Below are 25,530 nucleotides of genomic sequence, written 5' to 3'. Positions count from 1 at the left end.
TAAACTGTAGAAATCTTTTTGTAGAGATCTTTTAATGAATCAACATAATTCATATATATATATGTATGTAATGTAAAGGTTTTATATATACAGTATATATATATATATATATATATATATATATATATATATATATATATATATATATATATATATATATATAAAACCTTTACATTTAAGATTCAATGCATATTAAAATGCATTATGTAAAATTATGCATTATGAAATTGAACTTAATCCATGTATTATAAAATAAAATGGAATTATATGGCATATGGAATGCCTTACAGATTTAGCTAGGCCAATCATTTAAGTGTTTCCAATCTGGATGTCCTATTATGCTGCATTCTATTTGCCCTACTTACCCAGCTCAGTAAGGCTCCAGAGAGAATACTTGTTTAATATGCAGACATGATTTTTAGAAGGTTTTCTATTCAAATTGACAATCTTGGCTGACACGTAGCACATGAAGTGTGAAGTATATTGTGATGCTGGTGCTGTGTGCTTTCCCTCCCCCTCTCCTTTAGCACACACACTCCTCTCTGTCTCTCTCCCTCTCTCCCTTGCTCTCTCTCTCTCTCTCTCTCTCTCTCTCTCGCTCTCTCTCTATCTCTCTCTCTCTCTCTTTCTCTCTCCTGCTCTCTTTTTTTCATTCTCGCTCTCTCCTACTCTCTTCCTCCCTTTTCTTACCAGCCCTCCTTGTCATGTGAGCACAGACAGATGCACACACACTCGGACACACAGGACAGATATCCTCAAGGTCAGCTTTGAGCCCTAATTGAAAGGAAACAAGACACTTCTTTGTGCATGGGCATCCTTTTTTTGCATTGAGCCCAAGCAGTTATTAAAGGGATGTATTTAAGCTGTGCAGATGCCGGGGAAATTGGATGCAGGCATGTCTCGGTGTGCATGCAGAATGTGAACTTACCTGCTCTCTGCTCTCCACCTGCAGCAAGGATGTAACTACCTACGGATAAGATACGACACCTCCTGTGCATCTCTTCTTTCCTCCTCCCCCTCTTCCTTTGGTTCTCCTCACCCTCTTTTCCTCTGCTGCTCCTGCAGAGACCAGGCTCCACCATGTCCCTGTCCTTCTGTGGCAGTGAGAACAACTCCATTGCCTACAATGTGGACCGTGGTGTGCTTAACAATGGATGTTTCCTCGATGCCCTCACTGTGGTGCCCCATGTCTTCCTGCTCTTCATCACCTTCCCTATCCTTTTCATTGGTAAGTGCCTCAGACGAATAAGCATCAACCTTCAGGCAACCTTCTGGAGTAAATTTATTTTAGTGATGCAGGATATTTTTAGCTGTGTTATCAAAGGCATGCTTTTAATGTTGTTTAAAAATTTGGAACACACAGTGCTCTATCTGGCCCAAAGGTAAAAAGAAGTGTGAAAGTATTTATTTATTTATTTATTTATTGTATAAAGGCAGTCAGGACAATGCATGACTTTTACGGTGAAAAATTTATAGGTTATATGCTGAATGCATCACTGTGTGGGGCTTACACTCTTACACTCTTGCCTTTTTACCACAGCAGACATGGCATAACATTATAGTCTCATACTGATTTAATGTCTTACAGTTACAAATGATCAGTATGGGCATCAGCTTAGACAACAATGTCACAGCCCAGACAGACTGGGTTTTCTGTGTCAATGCATTATAAGCTACAGTAAATCACCTCATTAACGAATAATTCATTTGGAGTGAATCAGATAAGGAGGAAATGAGATGTGATGAGATGAGATGAGATGAGATGAGATAAGATGATAAAGAAAACTCTTGGAGTCTTGTAGGGCATGAGAAAAACGAGTTTCTGTTGTACAGATGGGCAAGGTGGAGCTGTAGGCAATGAATTACTCTCTCTAGGATTTAACTCAGATTTCCAATTACCATAATGTTATTGGCAGGTGAGTAGCCTTGGCACTAGAGTAAAGCATTGGCGCTCTATTCAAACATTACCAAGCTAGTCTGCAGCCAAACTCACTGAGCAATAAAGCGTTGTTCTGCATGAGTGTATCTGGATGTGAAAAAGCATAATGACAGATGTTGTGCCCTCATATCTGCATAAGCCTGGTGTTAATATGCTGGAAAGTCTGCAAACTACAAAATGCTACACCAATAGGGAATCAATGCCCTCTGTATCTATTTGTAGGTTGGGGCAGCCAAAGCTCCAAGGTTCACATTCATCACAGTACATGGCTTCATTTCCCTGGACATAACCTGCGCTGGATCCTCACCTTCATTCTTCTGTTTGTGCTGGTGTGTGAGATTGCAGAGGGCATCGTCTCTGATGGGTAGGTTTTAACTCCTGAACTCTTGCTAGCACTGAATAAAATTTTGCATTAATCTGTAAGGATATGTGTAGCAAAAATCTACTGAGCCCATTGGACAACAATATTGACTGCTCTGTCCCTTCAAGCTAATCCCCATGTGCCCACTCTAAATTAATTGAATTTAAGCTCTTCAGCACCAATCAGATTTTTCACTTAAGTGTAGGAGATCATATTGAGTAACACAATCCATAAGGTTACACACATGATAAAATGAAAATGTACATTCTTTTTTTAAATAAGTTTATATGGATTGTCTGCCACACAAGGCCCAAGAATTAACTGTTACTATAGAAACTACTGTATAAAGAACGCAAGTGCTTTAATCTAAATCTGTGATTTGGATTGCTGTCAGAACTGCTGTTCTAGAAAAGTAATTGACACCTTTTGACCAATCACAAATTCAACACTGCTTTGGTGTGAACTGTCTTAAGCCCTGTATACCTCTCTATATCTCCTTTCCTCTTTCTGTCACAGGTTTACACAGTCTCTTCATCTACATCTGTATATGCCTGCATCCCTAGCTTTCATGGCTGGTATCACTTCTATAATCTACTACCACAACATAGAGACCTCCAATTTCCCAAAGTTGTTGATAGGTACATGCTTTTCTCACATCACACATCACACAAACACACATTGGATAAATAAATAGTGAAGAAAATAGTAAACAGACTGAGTATTAATTGTTTTCTTTTTGTTCCAGGTCAGTTTAATAGATTTAGGATACGTGTATTTACAAACACTTCTGCAAGGGTTCAGCAACAGTATCACACAATGACATCTAATGTTGTAAAATACCAATGGGTTATACAATTACAGGTATATTAATGGTAGTATAAATATCAATAATTCTTCCTGCGATTAGGCCCTAGACCCCTAGGGACTGTTGGGATGACAACCGCAGACACTAATAGATAGATAGATATATAGATAGATAGATTTGCCACATTAGACCAAATTCACTGTGCAGAATCTCCTGTGAACATGGGTACACGGGATAATTTATATAATTAAATTAAATAGACTGCATTTGCAGTATATGATGTTTTCTGTAATATTCTTTTACCTGAAAGCACATGAGCCATTTCTGAAACAATATTGGACCATCCACATGCTATTTGTTATCTCTTTAAATACTCTATAATCTCACAGAGTCAATTTCACATGTACAACATTTATCAGTAGTTATCACATCTGCACAATGAGTGCATAGTACATGTTGACCTAGGTGTTTCCTACCATGTAATAATAGCGTGTTTAAATACATTGCTATTAAAGATGTGAGATGCTTGAGATGTGGCCATTATACAACAGACAGAACATATGGAGAGCTCTCATAGTGAATTCACAGAGTACAAGTTATTAAATGGGTTTATAAATTCTGCTACTGATTATGACCTATTCATGCTTCCAATTTTCTAAATAGCTATTATTTAAGCTAACACTGTTTATAAAATAGGCAATAATCTTTACTTATGGCTCAATCTGTTCACAGCATTGCTTATTTATTGGATCTTGGCATTTATCACTAAAACCATCAAGTTTGCCAAGTACACAGAGCACGGCATTGGTATGAGACAGTTGCGCTATTGCTTGACCGGCCTCCTTGTTCTGCTCTATGGCCTGCTACTGACTGTGGAGATCAATGTCATACTTGGGCGGGTAAGTGGTATACTATTTGTGTGTGACCTTAATAAAGTTGTTGTGACTATTGATGGCTTGGTATATATATATATATATATATATATATATATATATATATATATATATATATATATATATATATATATATATATATATATATATATATATATATATATATTGAATGGGTGAGTTAAAAAAGTAAGACAGAGTCTTATAGCATTGGGTCTCTCTCTCTCTCTCTCTCTCTCTCTCTCTCTCTCTCTATATATATATATATATATATGAAACTATTTTGCAAACACACAGTGCCACACATGCACCAAAAAGATCATTTACAAGAATCTATTTCTTAAGGTCAAGTTTTTCAAATCCATAATCCTGCTGTGACTTTGTTGATTAGCAAACAGAAAACTAACTTTTGCTGTTATCCTGCTCTTTTGTGATTATAGACTATGCCCTCATCCATTTTTTTTTCTCCAATGACATAAAAAAAAAAATCAATGTCAAGAAAGTAATTCACCACCTTCATGTTCCTTACAATTTTAATACATCCATAGTATGTGACAGCATTAAACATGAGCACAAAAAGTTTGTAAAATAACCTGACAAATTTGTCACCTGTCAAGCCATTTGTTGTCAAGCCATTTGTTGACAGTAAGGATGGAGTTTATTATTGATATTATTATTGATATTATTAATATTGTTGTTGTTGTTTCTGGAAAGGTTCTATCAATATACACAGCTATTTCATTTTTCCAAGCCAACCCTAGTTTACAGGTAGGGTGGAGGGGAGTGGATTTATTTTTATCAGCCTTTTAGCATGTCATTAAACCAGAGTATTATCTACTTTATATTATTTAATGACTGTGAAAGAGACATGAAATGTACACATTCCAAAATAATTACTGTATATAATAATCAGGTAAAAGATAATTAGATGATAATAAATAATTAGATGGTTAGAACAGTGTTTTGTTTGCTGGAGACATCTCTGATAAGAAACACGTGGCTCTACAGTTTATGTGAAACTAAACCCATAAATGGTTTTAGTTTTTAATCTGCTTAGAAAGAAAACAATTATCTTCAGGCGCGGAAGCAGAGGGAAAAAAATATATGGCCCACCAAACCCAGAGACACTCCTTGGTTTGCCAGTCAGACTTGATTTTGACACTAGAATTCAGGGGTTTCTATCCTAGACAGCACACAGGCATGTCTTTTGAGGACACATATTTAAAGTGCCCACAATGATCATAAACTGTATTTGTAGCAGCTAGAGCTATAGTGTCTAGATTTGATGACTATGCTGTCAAATCAGATTTTGTCTTTAGTACCTCAAATTGTAGAATTGATTTTTGTGTGATCTATGATGCTATTAGCACTCTACATGCAACTTGGATTCTGCGTTGATTAAATGAATCTGAGATGCTTCTAAAAATGGCTATACCCAAAGAAATAAGCACCATACTTGGTGTCATATAATGTATGTGTTCACGCTTACATGTGTGTGTCTCTGGGTGTGTGTGTGTACATGTGTGTTTGTGTGTATGAGTGAGTGAGTGAGTGAGTGTTCATACATTTCTTTTATCTCTACACAGAGTATATTTCAAAGCACAAGTTTATTCCAGTCAGACAGACCATGTCTGTGTTTACACTGAAATCTCAGTCCTTGCGCATCTGTGTCCTCTCTAAGCACAATCTAGCCTTTTGGCTTTCATCAACATCCTGTTTTTCCACATCAACTCCCGGGATTCTCTGTGATTTTACCCCTGATTGCTCATTGCACTGATAAGTAAATGCTTCTCATTGAGGCCTTTCCTCTAGTAAAGCCCCTAATAACATCTTGTGCTATTAATGATGCACTGAAGGCTCTCTCATGCTTGTCAACAATGTAGTAATAATTACACAATTTGTCATTGTAACTAATTACAGAGGTTATGCCAAATAATAGGTCATAATTGCAAACAGTGTCTATACTACTGGCCAGTACTAACCTGATTGGGTCGATGGTCTCCAGCTCATCAATAGTTCAAAATTTGCACTAAAGGCTTCATGGCATAGTTTAAAAATGCCAAATACGGCAAGTCAATATTTAAATGTGTCAATCCATACCTCCTTTCAAAAAAAATAAATAATGTTTATGCCTGTTAATATTTAGTAAAGTGGATGTGTTACTGAAGTTAATGCTAAGGATAGATGTGTAGGCATAGCATTACTTAGCTGCATTACAGTAATAATTGTCAATAAGGGGTCCCCAAGACCCCTGTGTGTTTAGTATACATCAGGGTCATATCAGGGCCAACCTGAATGAACATAATCTAGGTCATTCAGAAGAAATGTCACCTGCTTAAAAACTATATGATCCTCTTCCAGAGGATAATCTGCTATATTTTCTGACTGCTGCTAGCTAAAATCAGTGATGCACTTCAGAAAGACAGAGACAATTGAGTCTTTTTTTATTAATAGTCTGCTGTCTAACAGTATCATATTTATTTATTTTCTCTTTGCATCAGTCTTTTATATAAACAGTATTCAAGGTTTATCTAGCAGCAGAACAAAAAACAATAACCAGCACATCTTATGATGTAATAAGAGCATCTGTTCCTTGTTTTATTTCTCTGACATGTTTTAGTTTTGTTTGGTTTGTTAATGGTATGCATATTTAAAATACATTATTTATGATGCCCTCAGACACTCTTAAAAGCGTTGTGTTCATCTGTCAAAGGCTGATAAATATATCAAAGCAGGTTGGATGTTAAATAAGTTGCTGTGTAAATTTCTCTTATTTGCCCCATGCCACAATTTGATGCGTGTTCTTTGTATTTTTATATGCAGCGCTATATGTGTTTTGCCCATCCCACTGAGGTAAAGCCTCCTGAAGACTTGCAGGACTTGGGTGTGCGTTTTCTGCAGCCATTCGTCAATTTGATCTCAAAGGGTACATACTGGTGGATGAACACTTTTATCACCTCGGCTCACAGGCGCCCCATTGACCTGAAGGTCATCGGCAAATTGCCCATTGCCATGAGGGCACTCACTAATTATCTGAAACTGCGCAGGGCCTTTGAAGCTCAGAAGGTACCACAACACAACTGCATGCATGTATGTCAATAATATTGAGAGGTTTATCAGGAAGATTTAACTAGAATGAGGGCCAGTAACTTATTCATGCCTTTGATAATGGTAAGAGATGTAAGATGGTTCTGAGAGATCAGACAATAAGCTAGAAGCATCCTTGAATCATGGAGAGAGGTTTTTATTTTCCACTTGCGTTTTGTTCCGGTTGCTGGGAGAACAAGGATTTTCCACTGTGAATGCAGTGACATTTTGACCCTCAGTGGGGTGAAAGCATTCTGTCACTGTCTCTTCATGGGAATGAAGAGGGCTGCGTGTGTATGTTTGTGTAAGTTTATGTGTGAGTTTATATGTGAAATAGTTTATTATCTTAACTTCTACTGGATTCTGTATAAGTTAAGATAATCAACTATTGAATATTTTTAATTGTTAAATTAATAAAATAAAATATTTATATTTATTATTTTTAAAATTTAGGGCTGCAACTAATGATTATTTTTGAGAAATATTAGATGTTTTGCTTATTATAACTCTATAAAACTTTAATTCAGGGTATTTATGTATGAAAGTGTACTCTCTTAACTGTCTTTAATTTAGACATTTTAAAGCTTATAGTAGCTGCTTGTTGAGGAGCGCATGGGGAATTTCTCCTTTAACAAATTCCCTCATGCTGAGTTGTTTTTTTCTGTAAAAAAAAGAAAAGAAAAATAAATAAAATAATATTTGAGTATAAAAGGTGAAGCAATTTGTGTAAATCAATATTTGTATTGTATTTTGCAGATGGCAAGTTGACAACCATGTTTAAAAAATCTATATAAAATATAATACAACATTATTTTGACAAATCTTCTTTAAAAAATACAGAGACAGTTTGTTCATTTGTGAAGATATAAGCATCTAGAATATATAAATAATTTAATTTTGTATAATAAATAAAAGATATATGATACATATGCATCAATTTAATATACAAACTTTGAAAACAAGCATTTCAATGTAGAAAAGCTGCACTAAATCACATTTAAAAACAAGTTACTGTTGTAGTAGACAAATACTATATAAAGAGAATGAAATGGAGAAAAGCAGCAGACAAACAGGCTTGATTAAAAAAAGGAAAAAATATGCATTGGTGTACAAATGCATAAGCATTCGCTGGAAACCAAAACAAAAATGTATTAATTTACTGCTGCTATTTGTTGCTTTTAGATTTAGTGTTAGTTCTCACCCCTTTAATTGAATCTATCACTATGTTGTGAGCAAGGTGATTGCGCAACCGGATGCTCAAAGGTCACGACAGAACAGATCCAGTATGACTGTCCTGAAGTTAGCAAACAAACAGTTTACACAATAGCACCATTAAACTATACAATTTTCACATTATGATGATTATAGTTTTTGCTTAATGTGCTGATGTTCCGCCTTCATTCATGAAACCAGTGTGTTTTCACGTGCTTGTGCATCACTGTGTAATGTGTACATTTTTCCCTGTTGATAAAAACGCTCCCATGCCTTGGATGAGCAGCCCAACTAATCGAAAAAGGCATCGAAAAAAGGCATCGAAAACTAATTTCAATATTATTGATTTATTGATTTATTGTATATATATATTTGGATATGACTCCTTTACTATACAGATCACAATTAATTCAATTAATATTATTAACTTTTAAAGACTCATAAGAGCGTTGGTCTGAATTATAATTCACTGCACTGAAATATTTGTCTGAGACAGCAGAGAAGAAAGGGCTGAATTATATAACTGTATAATTTATTATTAATGCATAGCAATAATTTTCTGTGAAATGAACAGCCTTCAGACACAAAATAAATCCTCATCCTTGACCCATATATATTATTGACACATCTGGAATATTGTAGAAAAATTATATCATTAATTATAATGCTGTGGAATTGTATTGCTAGAAGATGACTCCTTTATGCTTTACTCCTAAACACCCTTCACACTACAGAAGCTTTTTGCACTTGTCAGTGCTAAAGCAGTTTTGTGTTTCATTATAGCTCTGTCAGAAGGTCTTCTGGGAGTGCCTATTGCCTGACTCATTGTCTTTGTCCTCTTTTTTTTTTACTGTTTCCGTGCAAAAGAGGCCTGATGGCCTTCAGCCACAGGGTCCTCAATGGATCTGGAGGGCGCTACGTGAGGCTTTTGGGAAGCCCTTGATCCTAAGCATTACCTTCCGCTTCCTGGCTGACCTGCTGGGTTTTGCTGGCCCGTTGTGCATCTCGGGTATTGTGCACCACATCAGCAAGAAGAACCACACTATCCAGGCACCAGTAAGCACTTCACACTGATCTGTTTTTCAGATTAGCACACAATAAACTTACATACACTTATTACATATACTAAAATTATTCATCAATGCAATGCAGTGCTGCTAATTGGCCCCTTTCTTACTGAATAACCTGTTCTCATTTCCATTGCTGATTGTCCTGGGGCTGACTTCAGGGTCAAGCAACCCCCATCTTTGAGAGGGTCTTAGAAAGGTTGATTAGATTGCTGTGCCTGCTGTTTTTCAGCTTGTGAGGATTCTCGTGGCTCTGCATTTCACTGCCAGGACGTTCTCATCCGTCTTCATCAAATATTTACTGGATGAATAGAATGGTGGCAGGCTCTTAGATTTCAGACTGTTCATGTGTCCAATATAATATCATGATCAACCTAACACCTCAAAAACCTTTCTCAAGGACTTGACTAAGGTTATCTTTATTGCAACTGTGTTGTTACGGGATCTTGCTTAGTATGCATGTTAACTCATTGTGTTTAGAAATAGAAAAGTTTTTTTTTTACAGGATCAAATGATTTGGGTTATTACTATAACACATATTACAATAATTATTTGGCATAACCAGAACAATTAGAATAATGGTTCAGACAGAATGATATCAGATGACAAAAAAAAAAAAAAAAAAGTTCTTTCAGGGCTTATTGCTCATATGCATTTGTCTAATGAGACTGGCAAAAGAGCACATTTCTGAATCATTAACAGCTCTATTTCCTAATTTAGTTGCAGTTACTACTGTTGTCCACTTTGCAGTTGACCTAACATTTCTTTGATTGTTGATTATGGCTGCAGGGTTAATTAAAACATTTGCTGAATTGATTGTATTTTGCACTTGAAGTTGTACAATTTAATAATTTACATTGAGAAAAGATACCCAAAAGACAAAGGTATTGGCTAATTCTCTGAAAAACCTTGATTTCCCCTGTCCTTCTAGGGTTTAGCAAATAAATGGATAGATCATCTGCTAGGTTAATTCTGTGAAAAGTGGACAGAATAATAAAAGACACAAACTATTGACAGAATTATAATGACATTCAACTATTTCAATCATTTTAGTTTGGCATTCCTATTTGGCAGTATTTGTATTTGGCAATCTATGCAAAAGCATTCTAACCCTGTCAAATTGGATGGGTATCTCCTGCACAGCCCTCTTTATTTTACCTCACAGATTATTGATTTGATTTAGATCTGGATTTTCACAGGGCCATTCCAAAACATTGATCTGGTTTTGGTGAAGCTGTTCCTTTGTTGAATGGGGGTGTCTTTGGTTGCTGTCACGCATGAAATTTCTAGTTATCCTAAGTGTATGAGCAGAAGTGTTGAAGTTTTTCACTAAAATTAACTTGTATTCAAACCATTTATTATACTGTCCATTTTGGGGGGAGGGCAGGGGGGGATAAAGATTCTTCTATCCTGAAACCTTGTCTAAAAAACCCACACATATAAATAATTTGTGCAATTGTTGTCACATGTGGAAAGAAACAATTGCACTGATTTTCCATAGTTCTTTGTATTTTTATAGATTACCTTGTCGAAAAAATAGGTTAGGGTTTATTTTATTTTGACTTGCAGACTTTAATACTTTCGTTATATCTGCTGCAAAATAAGTATACAGTGCATTGAAATGTAATTTTGGATCAGGTTCAACAATTTTCTTTTTAAAATTGCTTTATACCTAATTTAAAACATTATAGCAGTCACAATACTTTAAATTAGCTGAAACTGTGTGCTTGAGTTGGATGGTTTTCTTCCCACTGCTTAAAACATGACATTGTAATTCAAATAATAACACTCTGGGCCTGATGGTGTGTCACTTAGATGCTTAGATGTATTTTTTTTTTTTTTTTCAGGCAAAATTATTGGGAGTTTATTTCATCTCCTCTCAGGAGTTTCTCGCTAATGCCTATGTACTGGCTGTGTTGCTGTTCTTTGCGCTGCTTCTGCAGAGGACCTTTCTACAAGCCTCCTATTACGCAGCCATACAAACTGGCATCAACCTGAGAGGAGCCATCCAGGTATATACAAGCTTGTATACATGTAAAATGTGTGGTAAATATGAAAAAAAAAAAAAATTATATATATATATATATATATATATTATATTATATATATATATTATATATATATATAGAGTGTTATTATTTGAATATATATATATTATATCTGGATTCTCACTGGGCCAATCCAATACCTAGATCTGTTTTTGGTGAAGCTGTTCCTTTGTTTAATGGGGGTGTCTTTGGTTGCTGTCACGCATGAAATTTCTAGTTATCGTAAGTGTATGAGCAGAAGAATTAAAGTTTTTTCGACAGAACTGACTGGTTTTGGAACCATTTATTATTCTGTCCACTTTGATTAAAGCCCCAGTTCCAGCTGAATCAGAGCAGCATATTGCTTATATACACCTCAATGCTTCACGATGGGGATGTATTTTTTTCTTAACATATTATTTGGTGTTAAAAAAAAATCTAATTTGGTTTGAACCAATTGCACATTATTCAACATGGTTTTGTAAATAAATAAATTATTTGTGCAATTGTTGTCCCATGTAAGGACAAAAATTCTAAATTATATTTTTGAACAATGAGATTCAGTATATACGTCATAAGATAGAAATAGTCAGGAAAATCCTATAGTTAGAGCTGTGGGGTTATGCAAATTAGTATTTAACATGATTTTGAATCTAATTGGTTGATTCTGAACACTGCCACATTCTTAAATATAAAAGGGTGTGTAAACTTATGTGAGCTGGGTTGTAGATTTTATTGTTTTTTCCTTTAATTCCTGAAACCAGTCCTAGATGTTTGTCACTTGATTTTTATGTGTTGGAATTCCACAAAATAGGGGTATAACCATATTTGTCACAGGGGTGTGTAAAGCTTTTCGTTTTTACCTCCCACTGTGACTTTATATGTTTGGAATCTTAAACAGCTGGTTAGAGGAGCTCATGGTTGTCGACTAAAGAGTCAAAGAATTTATTACACTCTGGAACTGTCAAAAGCTTACAATTCCTAATTGCAGTCCTCAACCTGCCTAATGAGGTGCATATGAAGTAGCCATGTTAATTACTTAACTAACGACTAAAGACTAGTGGGTCCATACTTGTATGTCCATGCTTTTTAAAAGCCTTAAATACTCACAAATACATGTTCAGCATATAAAATAACTTTGTATTTATATATTAAATTGTATTTATATTTAATATTTATTTATAATAAAACTAAATGTAAATTATATATTTAAAAATAGTTGCTGCAGCGATTGTGTCGACTTTTGTTGTTTCACATATAAAAATCCTTCAAAGTGCAGAGAAATTACTATAAAATGATTTCTAAAAAAATGTTTTCTAACTACAAATAGCTTTTTTTAAATTATAATCTATAAAATCACTGCAGGACAACAAGGATAACATTTCTATCATTCATATGAGCCTTTGAAACAAACTTGTTTTAAAATTTTATATTTTTTTAATGTAATGTAATTCATTTTGTTTATGTTTATCATCATGTAAATTTAATATATTCTTGCTTTTTTGTATTCTTTATATTATTAATAGAGTTTGACCTTGCTCTAAATTAATTTGCCTTTCTTGCAATTGTGGTCTTGTTTTTGTCAGACAAAGATTTACAATAAGATCATGCGTCTGTGCACGTCCAACATGTCTATGGGGGAGATGACTGTGGGCCAAATCTGCAACCTAGTTGCCATAGACACCAACCAATTGATGTGGTTCTTCTTCCTGTGTCCAAACCTGTGGGCCATGCCAGTGCAGGTATGTGCGTAGTAATTTACAAAGCTTTTGCTTAAGTGAATCATTACCTTGCTTTGTTTTTTACTTTTTTAAGTGTGTAATATCATGGACTCTTTATCTCTCCATAGGAGTATTGAATAAACTTTTCCCTTTCAATTAAAAATAATTGTTATCCTCCATTCTATTTTGCTGTATGATTGCTTTATTCTATTTTGCTGTATGATAGCTAATAGATGCATAGGTATATCTTATACCGTACGCTCATTTTATAATATATTATTGCACTGGGTTTTACTCGTTTATTGCTTTTGAGTCAACAATCATGCAATTAAAATCTTATATATCCTAAACATTGGTTTTGTTTCACTTAAAGAACACAGATTTCAGAACATCTCTTGTTTATCAACAGTGCCATCAAAAGGGTTTTGAACACAATGTATTTTAACATTTAACATTCTTTAAAATGTAAAAATCCAATAGGCAATTGAAAAGTATCTATCATCACATGAATAGTGAATCGAAAAAGTTAGTTACTATTTTATTGGAACAATATAGATTGTATGAGCAATTATTGTCACATTATTGACTTTTTACCGGTAATGCTAGTCCTGCCAATGAGTCTTTTATTTCTATGCTTAATGTGTGCCTTGAATTACTCATTTAGTCCCCCTAGGACCTGAAATTGAGCACCAAAGATATGTGCTAAAAGATTTCGTTTTCCTTATTTAATTGTTATTCTGTGGTTTTGTCCATTAATTTCCATATTTTAAGTGTAACTTACAAACATATTAATGCCTGTTAGTTGATAATATAATATTTGTTTATTTTAAACTATCCTTATATTTATTTGTAATTTTCTAGACAAATTTGTGATAAAAAAGAAGTGTTATCTTTGTTTTTATGTTACTCACAGTGGCGGGCCATGCATTTGGTACCTGGGCCTTCAGTGGGGATTTACCCGACTTAATCCACCTCTTAATACCACCACTATTACGTCGCAATTATAGAAACCATCGATACTGTACAAAAACGCAATATAAAAACGTGTTGCATTATATAGAGAGAGGCATTTCACATATGGAGGGTGAATACCATTTTACTAAAGCAAGCTCCAAACCTCTACACTGCAACTGTGCCACCTACATCATTGGGACCAGTTCAAAATCAATATTTGTCTAATAACACAACAAAAACATTAAAAATTAAATAAAATACAACCTACTCAACAGAGATACAGACTCATAATTTGCGCCGCTCCTCAGAGGCTGTAATCCAGTGGTACCGCTCGTATTCACTGGTCTGGAAGTGGAGAACAAACCCTTTCCCGGGCTGAGACAAGCTAGCTAGCTTCTGGGCTCTTCTCACGATGTCTAGCTTTTCTTGAAACATTTTTTTAGTATGTCTGAGACCAAATACATTTCTCTTACTCCGTAGGCATAAAAAAAGTCTAACTCAGATTAATGTATTAATGTGTGCAGAGCGCTACATATGTGTTTTACCAGTCGAACTTGGCTGTAACAGTTTTCCTCTGTCCAACAAATCAGAGGATGGAAAAATGCTGACATTATCCTGGGCCAGCTAGCTGGCCTTTTGAGGTGAATCTGAAATCTGATTGGTTAAAGAAACAGACTAATTCATAATATTCTCTATGGTAAAAGGGCCAGCAGTATAGACTTTAAAGGCCCTGGGCAGATTAGATTGACATGGCAGCACATAGAGAAATATAAACTAACATTCACATACACATACTGGAAGCAGTGCAGCCAAGAGAAACACTATAAAATGAAGAGAATAAACTTTTGGGAAATAAATTAATAAAATTTCATGCAACAAATAATAAAATTTAGGTTGTAAATGTAGGTCAGTGCTTCTGATAGTATTTATGACAGCAGAGAAGGCTTCGCTGGCCCTGACCGCCCGCCACTGGTTACTCATAACTACTGTACAGCTTTTACACACGCTACCATACTGCTCAGCATATGTCTTGTGTACAAATGTTCAAATCTGCCATACTGTACAGATATCCTAGTCAGTGAATAACTTGTGGATATGTTTATATACTGTACATGTTTTTATTATTTCTTATTTGTGGTATATTGTATATTGTAGCTTATAGTACACTTTCAGTCTTCTTATTTCCCTTCCAGCTTTGGACTGATACTCTTAGTGACTTTATACTCAGCACACTGGACATCAGTCAGATAGTCACAGTCTTTTTTTAATTAGACATAAACAGAGCAAATCACATACATTTATGCCAGTAGTAGCTAAATATCATTTAGCCCTTTTTTTATTTTGACCATTTATGGCTGTCATGAATGTTGGTTACAGCTGCCACACTTTCAGTTCCAGAGAGTGGCATTTTTCTAAACCTGGTCTCTGCTTTGCCTCCACTGAGGTTTTCCAATGAGGATTGACTGTATCCTCTTTATAATTTGAGTATAATTAGGTAAAAGTCTTACCATTTCCTATTATAAAGCAATTACTTTAGCATTGATGTAGTGTGTAGTTACATCTTACCTCCCACTTTAATAACAAATTACAGCTTATTAATTCTGGAAAACACAGTTGATTTTCAAAGGCACATTCCAGAAGCAGTCTTTGTTTAAAATGAAATGTTCTCTTGGTTACTTTTGGCATTTTACATAGAACTGAGTATGGTGGCTCACTGGTTAAGGCTTTGGGATATTGATCGAAAGGTTTTGCAATGACTGTCTGCTGATTATAGGCCCTTGAACAAGGCCATTAACCCCATTTATGTTCATTTATATCAGGTCACTTTGAATTAAAGCATATGCCAAGTAATCAAATGTAAATGTGAGGAATTCCTAATCAACATCATAAAACTTCAATTATGTTATTCTGTTAATGGATATATTTCTTCAGAATCTATGTGGATAATTTAAGATAGCATGTAGCTGAATCCATAATAGAATCCTGTAGCTGGTTTTGTATAAGAGAAAGGGTGTTTTACAGACATGTTGGCAGAGCCCTTTTTTGAGGCCATGTGTGTCACACCACCTGCTGCTCCATAATAGCCTATTTTAACAAACTGTCATTTATTCATGCATTAGTGTTGCATTGCAGAAAATACTCCACGAACATGTGGGCTGCTGATAATAAAAGGAGTGGTATGTGTCCTACATCCCAGTCCATTCTTGTCATTAAGCCTTTTAGTGTGCTTTCTAGATAAACAATGTATGGGAGTGAATTTCTAAAACTGAATAGAAAATGCATTTGTAACACATCTTAGGTTTTATTTTAAGTTTCTGTTATAAATTATTCATAATCTCTAATGAAATTCACATTTTCTTTTTTAGTCTTTGCTAATATATTCATCAGAATTGGCAAACCTATTTATTAATTGCAGTCAGCTCTAGTCCTCGGTAGCCATTGCTTTTTTAAACAAATTGGATTTTCCTGTTTTAATAATTTTTATTTGAAAACATATTACAGGTTTGTAACTGATTTATTGTTTACAATTTAAAGGGTTAAGTAAAATACTACAGAGTCTTCTCCCTGCTTTTATCTCCAATAAAATATGTTTAAGAACAGTGCATATTTATGGTCTTATTCTGTGTTTTTATTTTTTTTATTTTACAGCATTTATGGGCGGTTGTCAATAGTATAATCTAAAACATCCTTTGGGTATCGGTTGATAGAAGTGAAAATGGATCTTGTTTTTTTTTTCTTCCATTTGGAAATTCTTCAAATATGGGCAAAATGTTTCACTTTCCAATTTTTTATTCTAATTAAATATATCAGCTGAGTGTGATCATGTAATCCTGTGTATTAATTTGTGTAATTAAATTGTATTTACTAAATAATAAAATGTAATGAAAATGAAATAAAATACCTTCTTTTAATCTGTTTTAGATTATAGTGGGAGTAATTCTACTCTACTACCTTCTGGGAATAAGTGCCTTGATTGGGGCAACCATCATTACCCTCCTGGCCCCTGTGCAGTACTTTGTGGCTACCAAATTGTCCCAAACACAAAAAAACACCCTGGTGAGTTATAATATCTGGGCAGTTCAATTGCTGCAATGTCTAGGTTACATTCAAATCTACATGAGGATCTATTGACTTCATATATAATTTATATTATATATTTTCTTTTCAGATATTTCAAGTATTCAGACAGGAGTAGTTGTCATGTTTCTCAAGGAACTCTATAATTTTTTATGAATGATGTGAATAAAATGTTATATCTGTGTAAATCACAGATATATTGCTGTATACATAATGAACACACTGCTGTCTCAAGTAAATTAGGCCTAAGATACATTCACATGCCACACTGCATAATTACTTTGACTTTTATTTGACTTAAATAAACAGTTTGTAGATAATATGCAATATGATTCTAGAAAGTATATAGTCATTTTACAGCCTTTTTTCTTATAGAAAAAGATCTAAAAGTAGAAATATAGAGACAAATTTTTCCAGACAAGTAAATGCTCACACAATTTTTAATGCTGCTCCCCTAAGCATTAATTTATATTATTAGTATTTAGTTTATTTTACTTCCACCTGAAGATAACTGCGTGTATAAAGAATGAGCACGGCTTCAATACTGACCTTGTAGGAGTACTCCAGTGAGCGGCTGAAGAAAACCAACGAGTTGTTGCGTGGTATCAAACTGCTAAAGCTCTACTCGTGGGAGCACATCTTCTGTTCCAGTGTGGAGGAAACCAGGAGAAAAGAGCTGACCAGCCTGCAGGCCTTTGCACTTTACACTTCCATTTCTAGTGAGAAAGATATTTACAGCATTAAATTCTATACCTGTGTGGGAAAAATGGAAAACTCACCTCTTACTTGTTTTTTTCTTGTTTTTCAGTATTTATGAATGCTGCTATACCAATTGCTGCAGTTCTTACTGTAAGTACTACCCTCTGGAAAGTGCTATGTGTTTACTTGGCTGTCTATTATGTAATATCATACTAATAAATAATTCTTAAAAACATAAAAAAAAAATAGTCTAGTTCGATTGTTGAAACAACAACAAAATCTCCAGTTGCAGTGGTATAAGAAGAATTCAATAGTCAAATGTTTTTATAGGAAAAAAAATATCTCAGTGGGATTTATGATCTATGATCTGATGATGATGTAAAAGAAGGATGTATCTTCACAGTGTTATACTGTGCTTGAGTATAACACCCTTATATGAAAAAAGTATTAGAGCATACAGTATATGGAAAAAAATCATTACATAATGTGTAAAACAGCTTCTGGGGCATCATTTATAATTCGATAAGAGCTATTTAGTTCCTTAAATAGAAGTTTGTTGTAGTTGCAGGCAAACAAACAAACAAAACATTTACAGTGCAATCTTTTGAGATTAATGTGTGTGTGTGTGTGTGTGTGTGTGTGTGTGTGTGTGTGTGTGTGTGTGTGTGTGTGTGTGTGTGTGTGTGTGTGTGTGTGTGTGCACGCACATTGCTCACAGACATTTGTGGTCCATGTGCACCTGTCTGACGATGCAGATCTATCTCCAGCTGTAGCATTCGCCTCACTCTCCCTTTTCCATATCTTGGTCACACCTCTATTTCTCCTGTCCAGTGTGGTTCGCTCCACGGTCAAAGCCCTTGTCAGGTTTGTCACTTATTGACAGGGTCTGCAATCATAAAATCTTGTTTTTATAGCTAACAATTAATAATTATATTCTGTTTTATATTATATTTCCCAAAATATGTCTGTAATTAAAAGGTTTTTGCTTTAAAAACTTCAGGTTGTGATGGAAATGTCTGTTCATGAAAGAGAAGTATACCAGAAATATTTGCACATACAGTGAGGAAAATAAGTATTTGAACACGCTGCTATTTTGCAAGTTCTCCCACTTAGAAATCATGGAGGGGTCTGAAATTGTCATCGTAGGTGCATGTCCACTGTGAGAGACATAATCTAAAAAAAAAAATCCAGAAATCACAATATATGATTTTTAAACTATTTATTTATATGATACAGCTGCAAATAAGTATTTGAACACCTGTCTATCAGCTAGAATTCTGACCCTCAACGACCTGTTAGTCTGCCTTTAAAATGTCCACCTCCACTACATTATTATCCTAAATTAGATGCACCTGTTTGAGGTCGTTAGCTGCATAAAGACACCTGTCTACCCAATACAATCAGTAAGAATCCAAATAATAACATGGCCAAGACCAAAGAGCTCTATGTACATATTATTTTAATTACGTATAGATGCATTTAAATAAATAATTACTGCCTAGAGACTGTTACCTCTAATTAAAAGAAAATTACCCGTGTACTGTGCCTAAAGTCAGTAATAGATTTCTGGTAGTTCTAATTATAACACTATGATAATCACATTAAACAATTTTTCAACCCATTTATTATTTTCAACCCTATTCAGATTTTTGTCTGTATAGTTAAGCATTGTAGAAGAGTAGTTTTTATCCAGTGTTACCCAGAAGTAATTGTAACAACAGAAACTTAACAAGAACCTCTTCTCAGAAAATTTATGACATATGGCACTGAATACATATAGATAGGTTTATTGCAGAGAAGCTATTAGGAAAAAATTAATGATGCTCTAACAAGTTCATTGAAATCCAATGCTTTTGAAATATCTACTAAAGAAATTGCACTTTCCCTCACTCATAAGGCTAATCAAATAATAGTGTGTAATATGCTTCCCATTTTCTCTGCTTTATGTCTCAGTTGCACTAAGAAATTAGTTCAATTACATTACTAATTTGAAGGGCTGAATCTAAGAGGAGCTCTAAATGGGCCAGAAATTTTACTCTTAAAAATATATAAGGGGGGACATCACAATGTACTGTTAAGTAACTAAGCATCCTTATGTTTTAAATGACTTGATTAAAACCAATGTGATCACATTTACCCTCTTAAAATGCTTGTTGGAATTAGTGTGCAGAAGCTGAGTGAGTTCTTCTCCATTGATGAGATTGGAGAAGAGCAAGAGCCCAAGGCCACCATTTCGGCCATCTCAACCAACCACAGCAATTACCAAGCCCTGGTGAGGATTCTCTTCCCTGTCTGTCATTCCTTTACTTTATTTAAACACTTTAAAAGCCTCAGAGTAGTCCTTGGTGTGTTTAAATGCCATGTCTGTGTTTATAGCCGCTGAAAGTTGTGAACCGCAAGCGTCCGGTGAGAGATGAGTGGAACAGCTTTGGACTACAGAGTGAGCAGTACATAGAAACAGCCACAGCAGAAGATGAAGATGTCTGCATCAAAGTAAGCATGAGCCATATGGATTGCTAGGATTTCTTAGGTCAACATACATGAAGCATTTGTATATAGTGATATCATTTCCAATATACTATTTGACTCAAAGGGAAAACTTTAATGTATTCATATAAGCCTATGTTTGAAATGTTGGTAAGTGACCAAGCCACATATACACCTAAGTAATATACATGCTATTTACAGTATTTATTAAGAATTGAACATAAATATAATATGGACAATCATATGGCTTTAGTGATGTCTGGATGAGAATGATTGTCACTAAACACGTGTAATTCATAAAGTAAAGTGACATGAATAACAAAATTCCATGACTGTATGTTATAATAATGAATTATGAAGTGACTCACTTCATAAATCACTATTATAACATACAGTCATGGAATTTTGTTATTCATGTCACTTTACTCTATGAATTACACGTGTTTAGTGACAATCATTATCATCCATTCTCTGAAATAATATATAACAGCAATTAGGCTGCTTTAATTTTTATTTAAGAGATTCCTTGGGAGCATTTAGCTTTATTGTATTCTTAGACTCTGACCTATTTATATTGGTACTAAGATGCATTTTTAATAAGCATTAATTAGGAAGCACTTCTGTAAGTCTCTCTGGATAAGGGGATCTGACAAATGCGATACATTTACATGCATGATGTCTCATGGGGGAGTATTTCTAATGCACTTTTATCACTTCTAATTGTGCCTTTTTATAGTATATTTTCATATCCACACTGTGTACCAACATAAAATACTGAACATTTGAACTTTTTTTTTGTTAAAGAAAGGGAAGACATCTTACTTTTGTTATTTTTTTAATTATCAAATCAATCCATTCCTTTTCATTCTCTCTATTTAATTGAAAGAGTGATATGGTAGATATTTAGGTAGGCAATTACATAAAAAAATTTCAAAGCATGCATTTGTGTCCTGTGCTTGTGCATCGGCTAAAACTTTTTCTGGCTATGATCTATAAGAATTGAACATTTACGTGTTATTTATCTGAATAAAATTCATATACATCTTTATATGAAGTGGTCATATCAACTCCATTTTATATATTGTACAGTATTATTTTTAATATTCTTATTCTTATGCTTATAAAGACACGCTAAAAATATACATCTAAAATACAGTAAATAATATGTTACCGTATGACCACTATGTGCAGTAGATGTTTCATTTTAAAAACAGGTCATATATGGTATATGTGTTTGAATTCTATACAATAAAAAATATTTATCAATTACAAAAATTGCATGAATACCAGACAATCTTTAAGTACAGTATGTTATGCAAAAATTGTTTGTAACGCAACAAAGATAAGTATTATAGCACTGTAGTTTGATTTGTGACAATTCTGACAGATAAACAGTGGATATTTCAGCTGGACTGAAGGAGCACTCACACTTTCCAATGTGAATATAAAGATTCCATTCGGTGAGTTTTCTAATAGAAAGTATAGTCAAAAATGATGTACAGCATGATAATGGGTGAAATGTATGACCTTCTTCCTTATTGTGTATGTGTGTGTGTGTGTGTGTGTGTGTGTGTGTGTGTGTGTGTGTGTGTGTGTGTGTGTGTGTGTGTGTGTGTGTGTATGCTTGTGTTTGCGGGGAGGGGTGGGTGGATGTGTATGTGTGTGCTTTTGTGTGCATATGTACGTGTGTGTGTGTGTGTGTGTGTGTGTGTGTGTGTGTGTGTGTGTGTGTGTGTGTGTGTTTCCTACCAGGTCAGCTGACTATGATAGTGGGTCAGGTGGGCTGTGGAAAATCCTCCCTGTTACTGGCTGCACTAGGGGAGATGCAAAGTATTTCTGGCACTGTGACATGGAACAGGTATATATATATATATATATATATATATATATATATATATATATATATATATATATATATATATATATATATATATATATATATATATATATATATATATATATATACAGTCCCTAATGCAGGTTGTAAACACATCTTGCAAAAATCAACATTAATTCCATCCTTTTTGGCTATTTTTGGTCATGTTGTTTTCATGACCTTTAAATAGCATGGCTGCCACTTGTCCTGACCGAGCAAAATCTTTATTTTAGTGCAGTTCAGTGAGGATGGAAAGGTCGGCTTTATATAAATTTTAATTTGTGAAACTCTGGTAAGTGATAAAATGGAGTTAATAAATAGGTTACTCAAACTGAATACAATTAGCTCAGTTGATTCGTGAACACAGGGAATGCAGATAGCTTTATTATGTGTTTGCTTACAGTAGACCTTGGAAATTGGGTATGCATAATTACCTGCATATGAATTTATAACAAGCTTTAGTATATTGTGTATTTTATGTAAAATCTTATTACTTCCAGAGAATCCAGCTAAAGCCTTTCCTTGTGATTAATTTGCTGATCATTTATTTTGCAGAGATTTGCAAAAACACTAGCTAAATATGTTGAAAAAAATATCAAGTGAAAATAGTTTAAATATGTATGAATATTTTGACCCTTTGTGCTATTTCTTTTGATGATATGATACATTAAATATAAAATGATTAACCTGAAATCACTAGTTTTGAATTGTTGATAACAAATGAACAGAATTTGGCTCATTGATCTATTATTTAATTGACCATAATATCTCGAATCCTCCACACATGTGCTCATACGTAAGTTCATAAGCTGTGAACAGTTTGCATCTACAACCCCAATTCCAAAAAATATGTAAAAATAAATCAATAAAAAATAAAAAATAGGGCTGTCAATCTAAGAAAATATTTAATCGCAATTAATTGCAGGATTGTCATGAGTCAACATGTGATTATTCGCAATTTAACCGCACATTTTTATCTGTTTTAAATGTACCTTAAATTAATACTTTTCATGTTTTTAATACTCTAATCAACATGGCAATGGACAAATATAGATTATTTATGCAAATGTATGTTTAATATTAGTGAAACCTTATTCAACATAGAGCATTAAGACAAAAATATTATTTTTAAGGTTTTAAAGTAATTATGGTGTTATAAATTACTTAAATCATCAGGACACCAAACGGGACTTTCACTATGTTTGCACACGGACGGTTAATAAGGTGATACCGGAGAAACCTCTTTTAACTCTCATAAGAATTACATAATCAGAGAATATCTGTTTTGGTTTTAGATGTGAATTTGTTTATTAAATATTAGACATTTCAAGCTTCTTTTCATATATTTATTATGTGAGGCAAGTATTCACTGAGATTCAGGTTATTTTCTAGAGGTTGGCCGATTGATCGGCTGTACCATCTGACTCAACAAACCGTGCATTCTGCATTCGAAGAAGAGAACATAACTCTCCCATACAGCAGGTGGCAGTAGTGTGGATTTGGCGTCCAACCAGAGAAACCGGAAAAGCTAGAACTGTGAATATATTAAAACAAGCCGTCTGTATACCTGCTGCGATCGTTACTAACAGATTCGTGTAGCATTTTTCAATCATGTCTGCTAAGCTGCAAAGAAAAGAGTAAGAATGACAACAATCATGTTCCATGTTTTCTCGTGTGCTCATTCTCTATGCTAATTAACCACTCGGAGCTCCGCCTCCGATTCGACCTGCAGAATCGCCGAAAAACAGCTGACGCGGTACGAACAGAGCTAACGGAAAAGCTACACAATAATAAAACACACGACAACTTGGTGTCCCCCGGGCTTTAAGCTCTTATTATTCGTTCTTTATTTAGCCTTATATATATATATATATAATTGGTTAAAATGTAGTTCAGGCTACAGGTTTGATCAGGTACCAAAACCAAAGTGCAGAGCTTAGAGAGGCTTCTGTTGTTCAATAAATGTTTAATTTAAGCAATTTTCTATATCACATCTTATTAATTAACGGTAAGAATTAATGAGATGAAGGCGAGAAAATAAAGAAAATCGTCCAAAAAAAATTCGGCATCATATATTGGCCATCGGCTGCCCTTATTTCTAAATATCAGCATCGGCTAGAGAGAAACCCATATCGCTCGACCTCTCTGGTTTTATTTAGGTGTATGTGAAAATGTGCTTGTTATAATAGATATGGAAGGATATTATGTGCTTTGTCTATATAGGTCTGGGAACTGAGCAGAGCAGTTTCTGAATTTGTGAGAGAGAAATGTTTTTCAATTTGTTTCTGATAAAGGATTCTAGCTGCTCGACAATCCTGGGACATTTTGTCTTATTTTTCATTTCATTATGTCATCATGTTTCTTCAACTGGTGATAGTTCTGGTGATAGTTCTGATAGCGGGCCAGTTCAGTACCTGGACTCATCTACTACGAAGCCTTGCTGTTGTAATGGATGCTGTATTTAGATTCCTGACTCCATATTAGTAGCGTAGAAAGCATCATTTCTGTATTATGTTCACATATGGCTCCTTCTTTGCATGATAGCGCTTTAACCTGGATTTGTGGATAATGGTGAACTGTGTTTACAGAAAGTGCTATCTGAGGGCCTAAAGATAATCAGCATCCAATATTGAGTTTTGCCCTTGTCCCTTGTGCACAGAGATTTCTCCAAATTCTCTGAATCTCTTTATGAAAATTTGTACTGTAGATGATGAGGTATTCAAAGTCTTTTCAATTTAATGTTGCAGAGCAATATTCTAAAATTGTTAAACAGTTTGTAGATTTTTGCAAATGGGTGAACCTCTGCTCATTGTTACTTTTGATACACTCTAAATTTCTAAGATCTTTTTCTATACCTAATCATGTTACTGAACTGTTGTCCATGTTTTCTACAGCTGTATCTTTTTATTTAACATAACTTTTGATTTTGTTTTTTGTTGCCAGGTCTGTTTTTACATATTTTATTTTACATTACTTTTTCATAGAACTAAACAGGAATTATGTACAGTGCCTTGTGAAAGTATTCGGCCCCCTTGAACTTTGCAACCTTTTGCCACATTTCAGGCTTTAAACATAAAGATATAAAACTGTAATTTTTTTGTGAAGAATCAACAACAAGTGGGACACAATCATGAAGTGGAACGAAATTTATTGGATATTTCAAACTTTTTTAACAAATAAAAAACTGAAAAATTGGGCGTGCAAAATTATTCAGCCCCCTTAAGTTAATATTTTGTAGTGCCACCTTTTGCTGCGATTACAGCTGTAAGTCGCTTGGGGTATGTCTCTATCAGTTTTGCACATCGAGAGACTGAAATCTTTGCCCAT

The 25,530-nt window shown here is 34.4% G+C and overlaps 1 protein-coding gene across 3 annotated transcripts in view; it reads left to right on the top strand.

Moving 5' to 3' along the window:
• The window catches only part of abcc8 (ATP-binding cassette, sub-family C (CFTR/MRP), member 8), a 55,913-nt gene that overhangs the window by 2,584 nt on the left and 27,799 nt on the right, over positions 1 to 25,530 (top strand). For all 3 annotated transcript variants that reach the window (XM_083547478.1, XM_083547480.1, XM_083547479.1), the window contains exons 2-17: positions 1,066 to 1,228; positions 2,162 to 2,303; positions 2,817 to 2,938; positions 3,838 to 4,004; positions 6,819 to 7,061; positions 9,162 to 9,350; positions 11,209 to 11,373; positions 12,975 to 13,130; positions 16,986 to 17,120; positions 17,698 to 17,860; positions 17,950 to 17,990; positions 18,559 to 18,704; positions 20,004 to 20,112; positions 20,217 to 20,333; positions 21,715 to 21,787; positions 22,080 to 22,185. In XM_083547478.1, the coding sequence (XP_083403604.1) occupies positions 1,066 to 1,228; positions 2,162 to 2,303; positions 2,817 to 2,938; positions 3,838 to 4,004; positions 6,819 to 7,061; positions 9,162 to 9,350; positions 11,209 to 11,373; positions 12,975 to 13,130; positions 16,986 to 17,120; positions 17,698 to 17,860; positions 17,950 to 17,990; positions 18,559 to 18,704; positions 20,004 to 20,112; positions 20,217 to 20,333; positions 21,715 to 21,787; positions 22,080 to 22,185 (2,237 nt within the window). The remainder of the gene's footprint in view (positions 1 to 1,065; positions 1,229 to 2,161; positions 2,304 to 2,816; positions 2,939 to 3,837; positions 4,005 to 6,818; positions 7,062 to 9,161; positions 9,351 to 11,208; positions 11,374 to 12,974; positions 13,131 to 16,985; positions 17,121 to 17,697; positions 17,861 to 17,949; positions 17,991 to 18,558; positions 18,705 to 20,003; positions 20,113 to 20,216; positions 20,334 to 21,714; positions 21,788 to 22,079; positions 22,186 to 25,530) is intronic.

The sequence above is a fragment of the Silurus aristotelis genome (genome assembly GCF_946808225.1).
Source record: "Silurus aristotelis genome assembly, chromosome: 7".
Taxonomy (NCBI): domain Eukaryota; kingdom Metazoa; phylum Chordata; class Actinopteri; order Siluriformes; family Siluridae; genus Silurus; species Silurus aristotelis.
The sequence above is the reverse complement of the archived record's forward strand: the minus strand, read 5'-3'. Positions and strand labels throughout refer to the sequence as shown.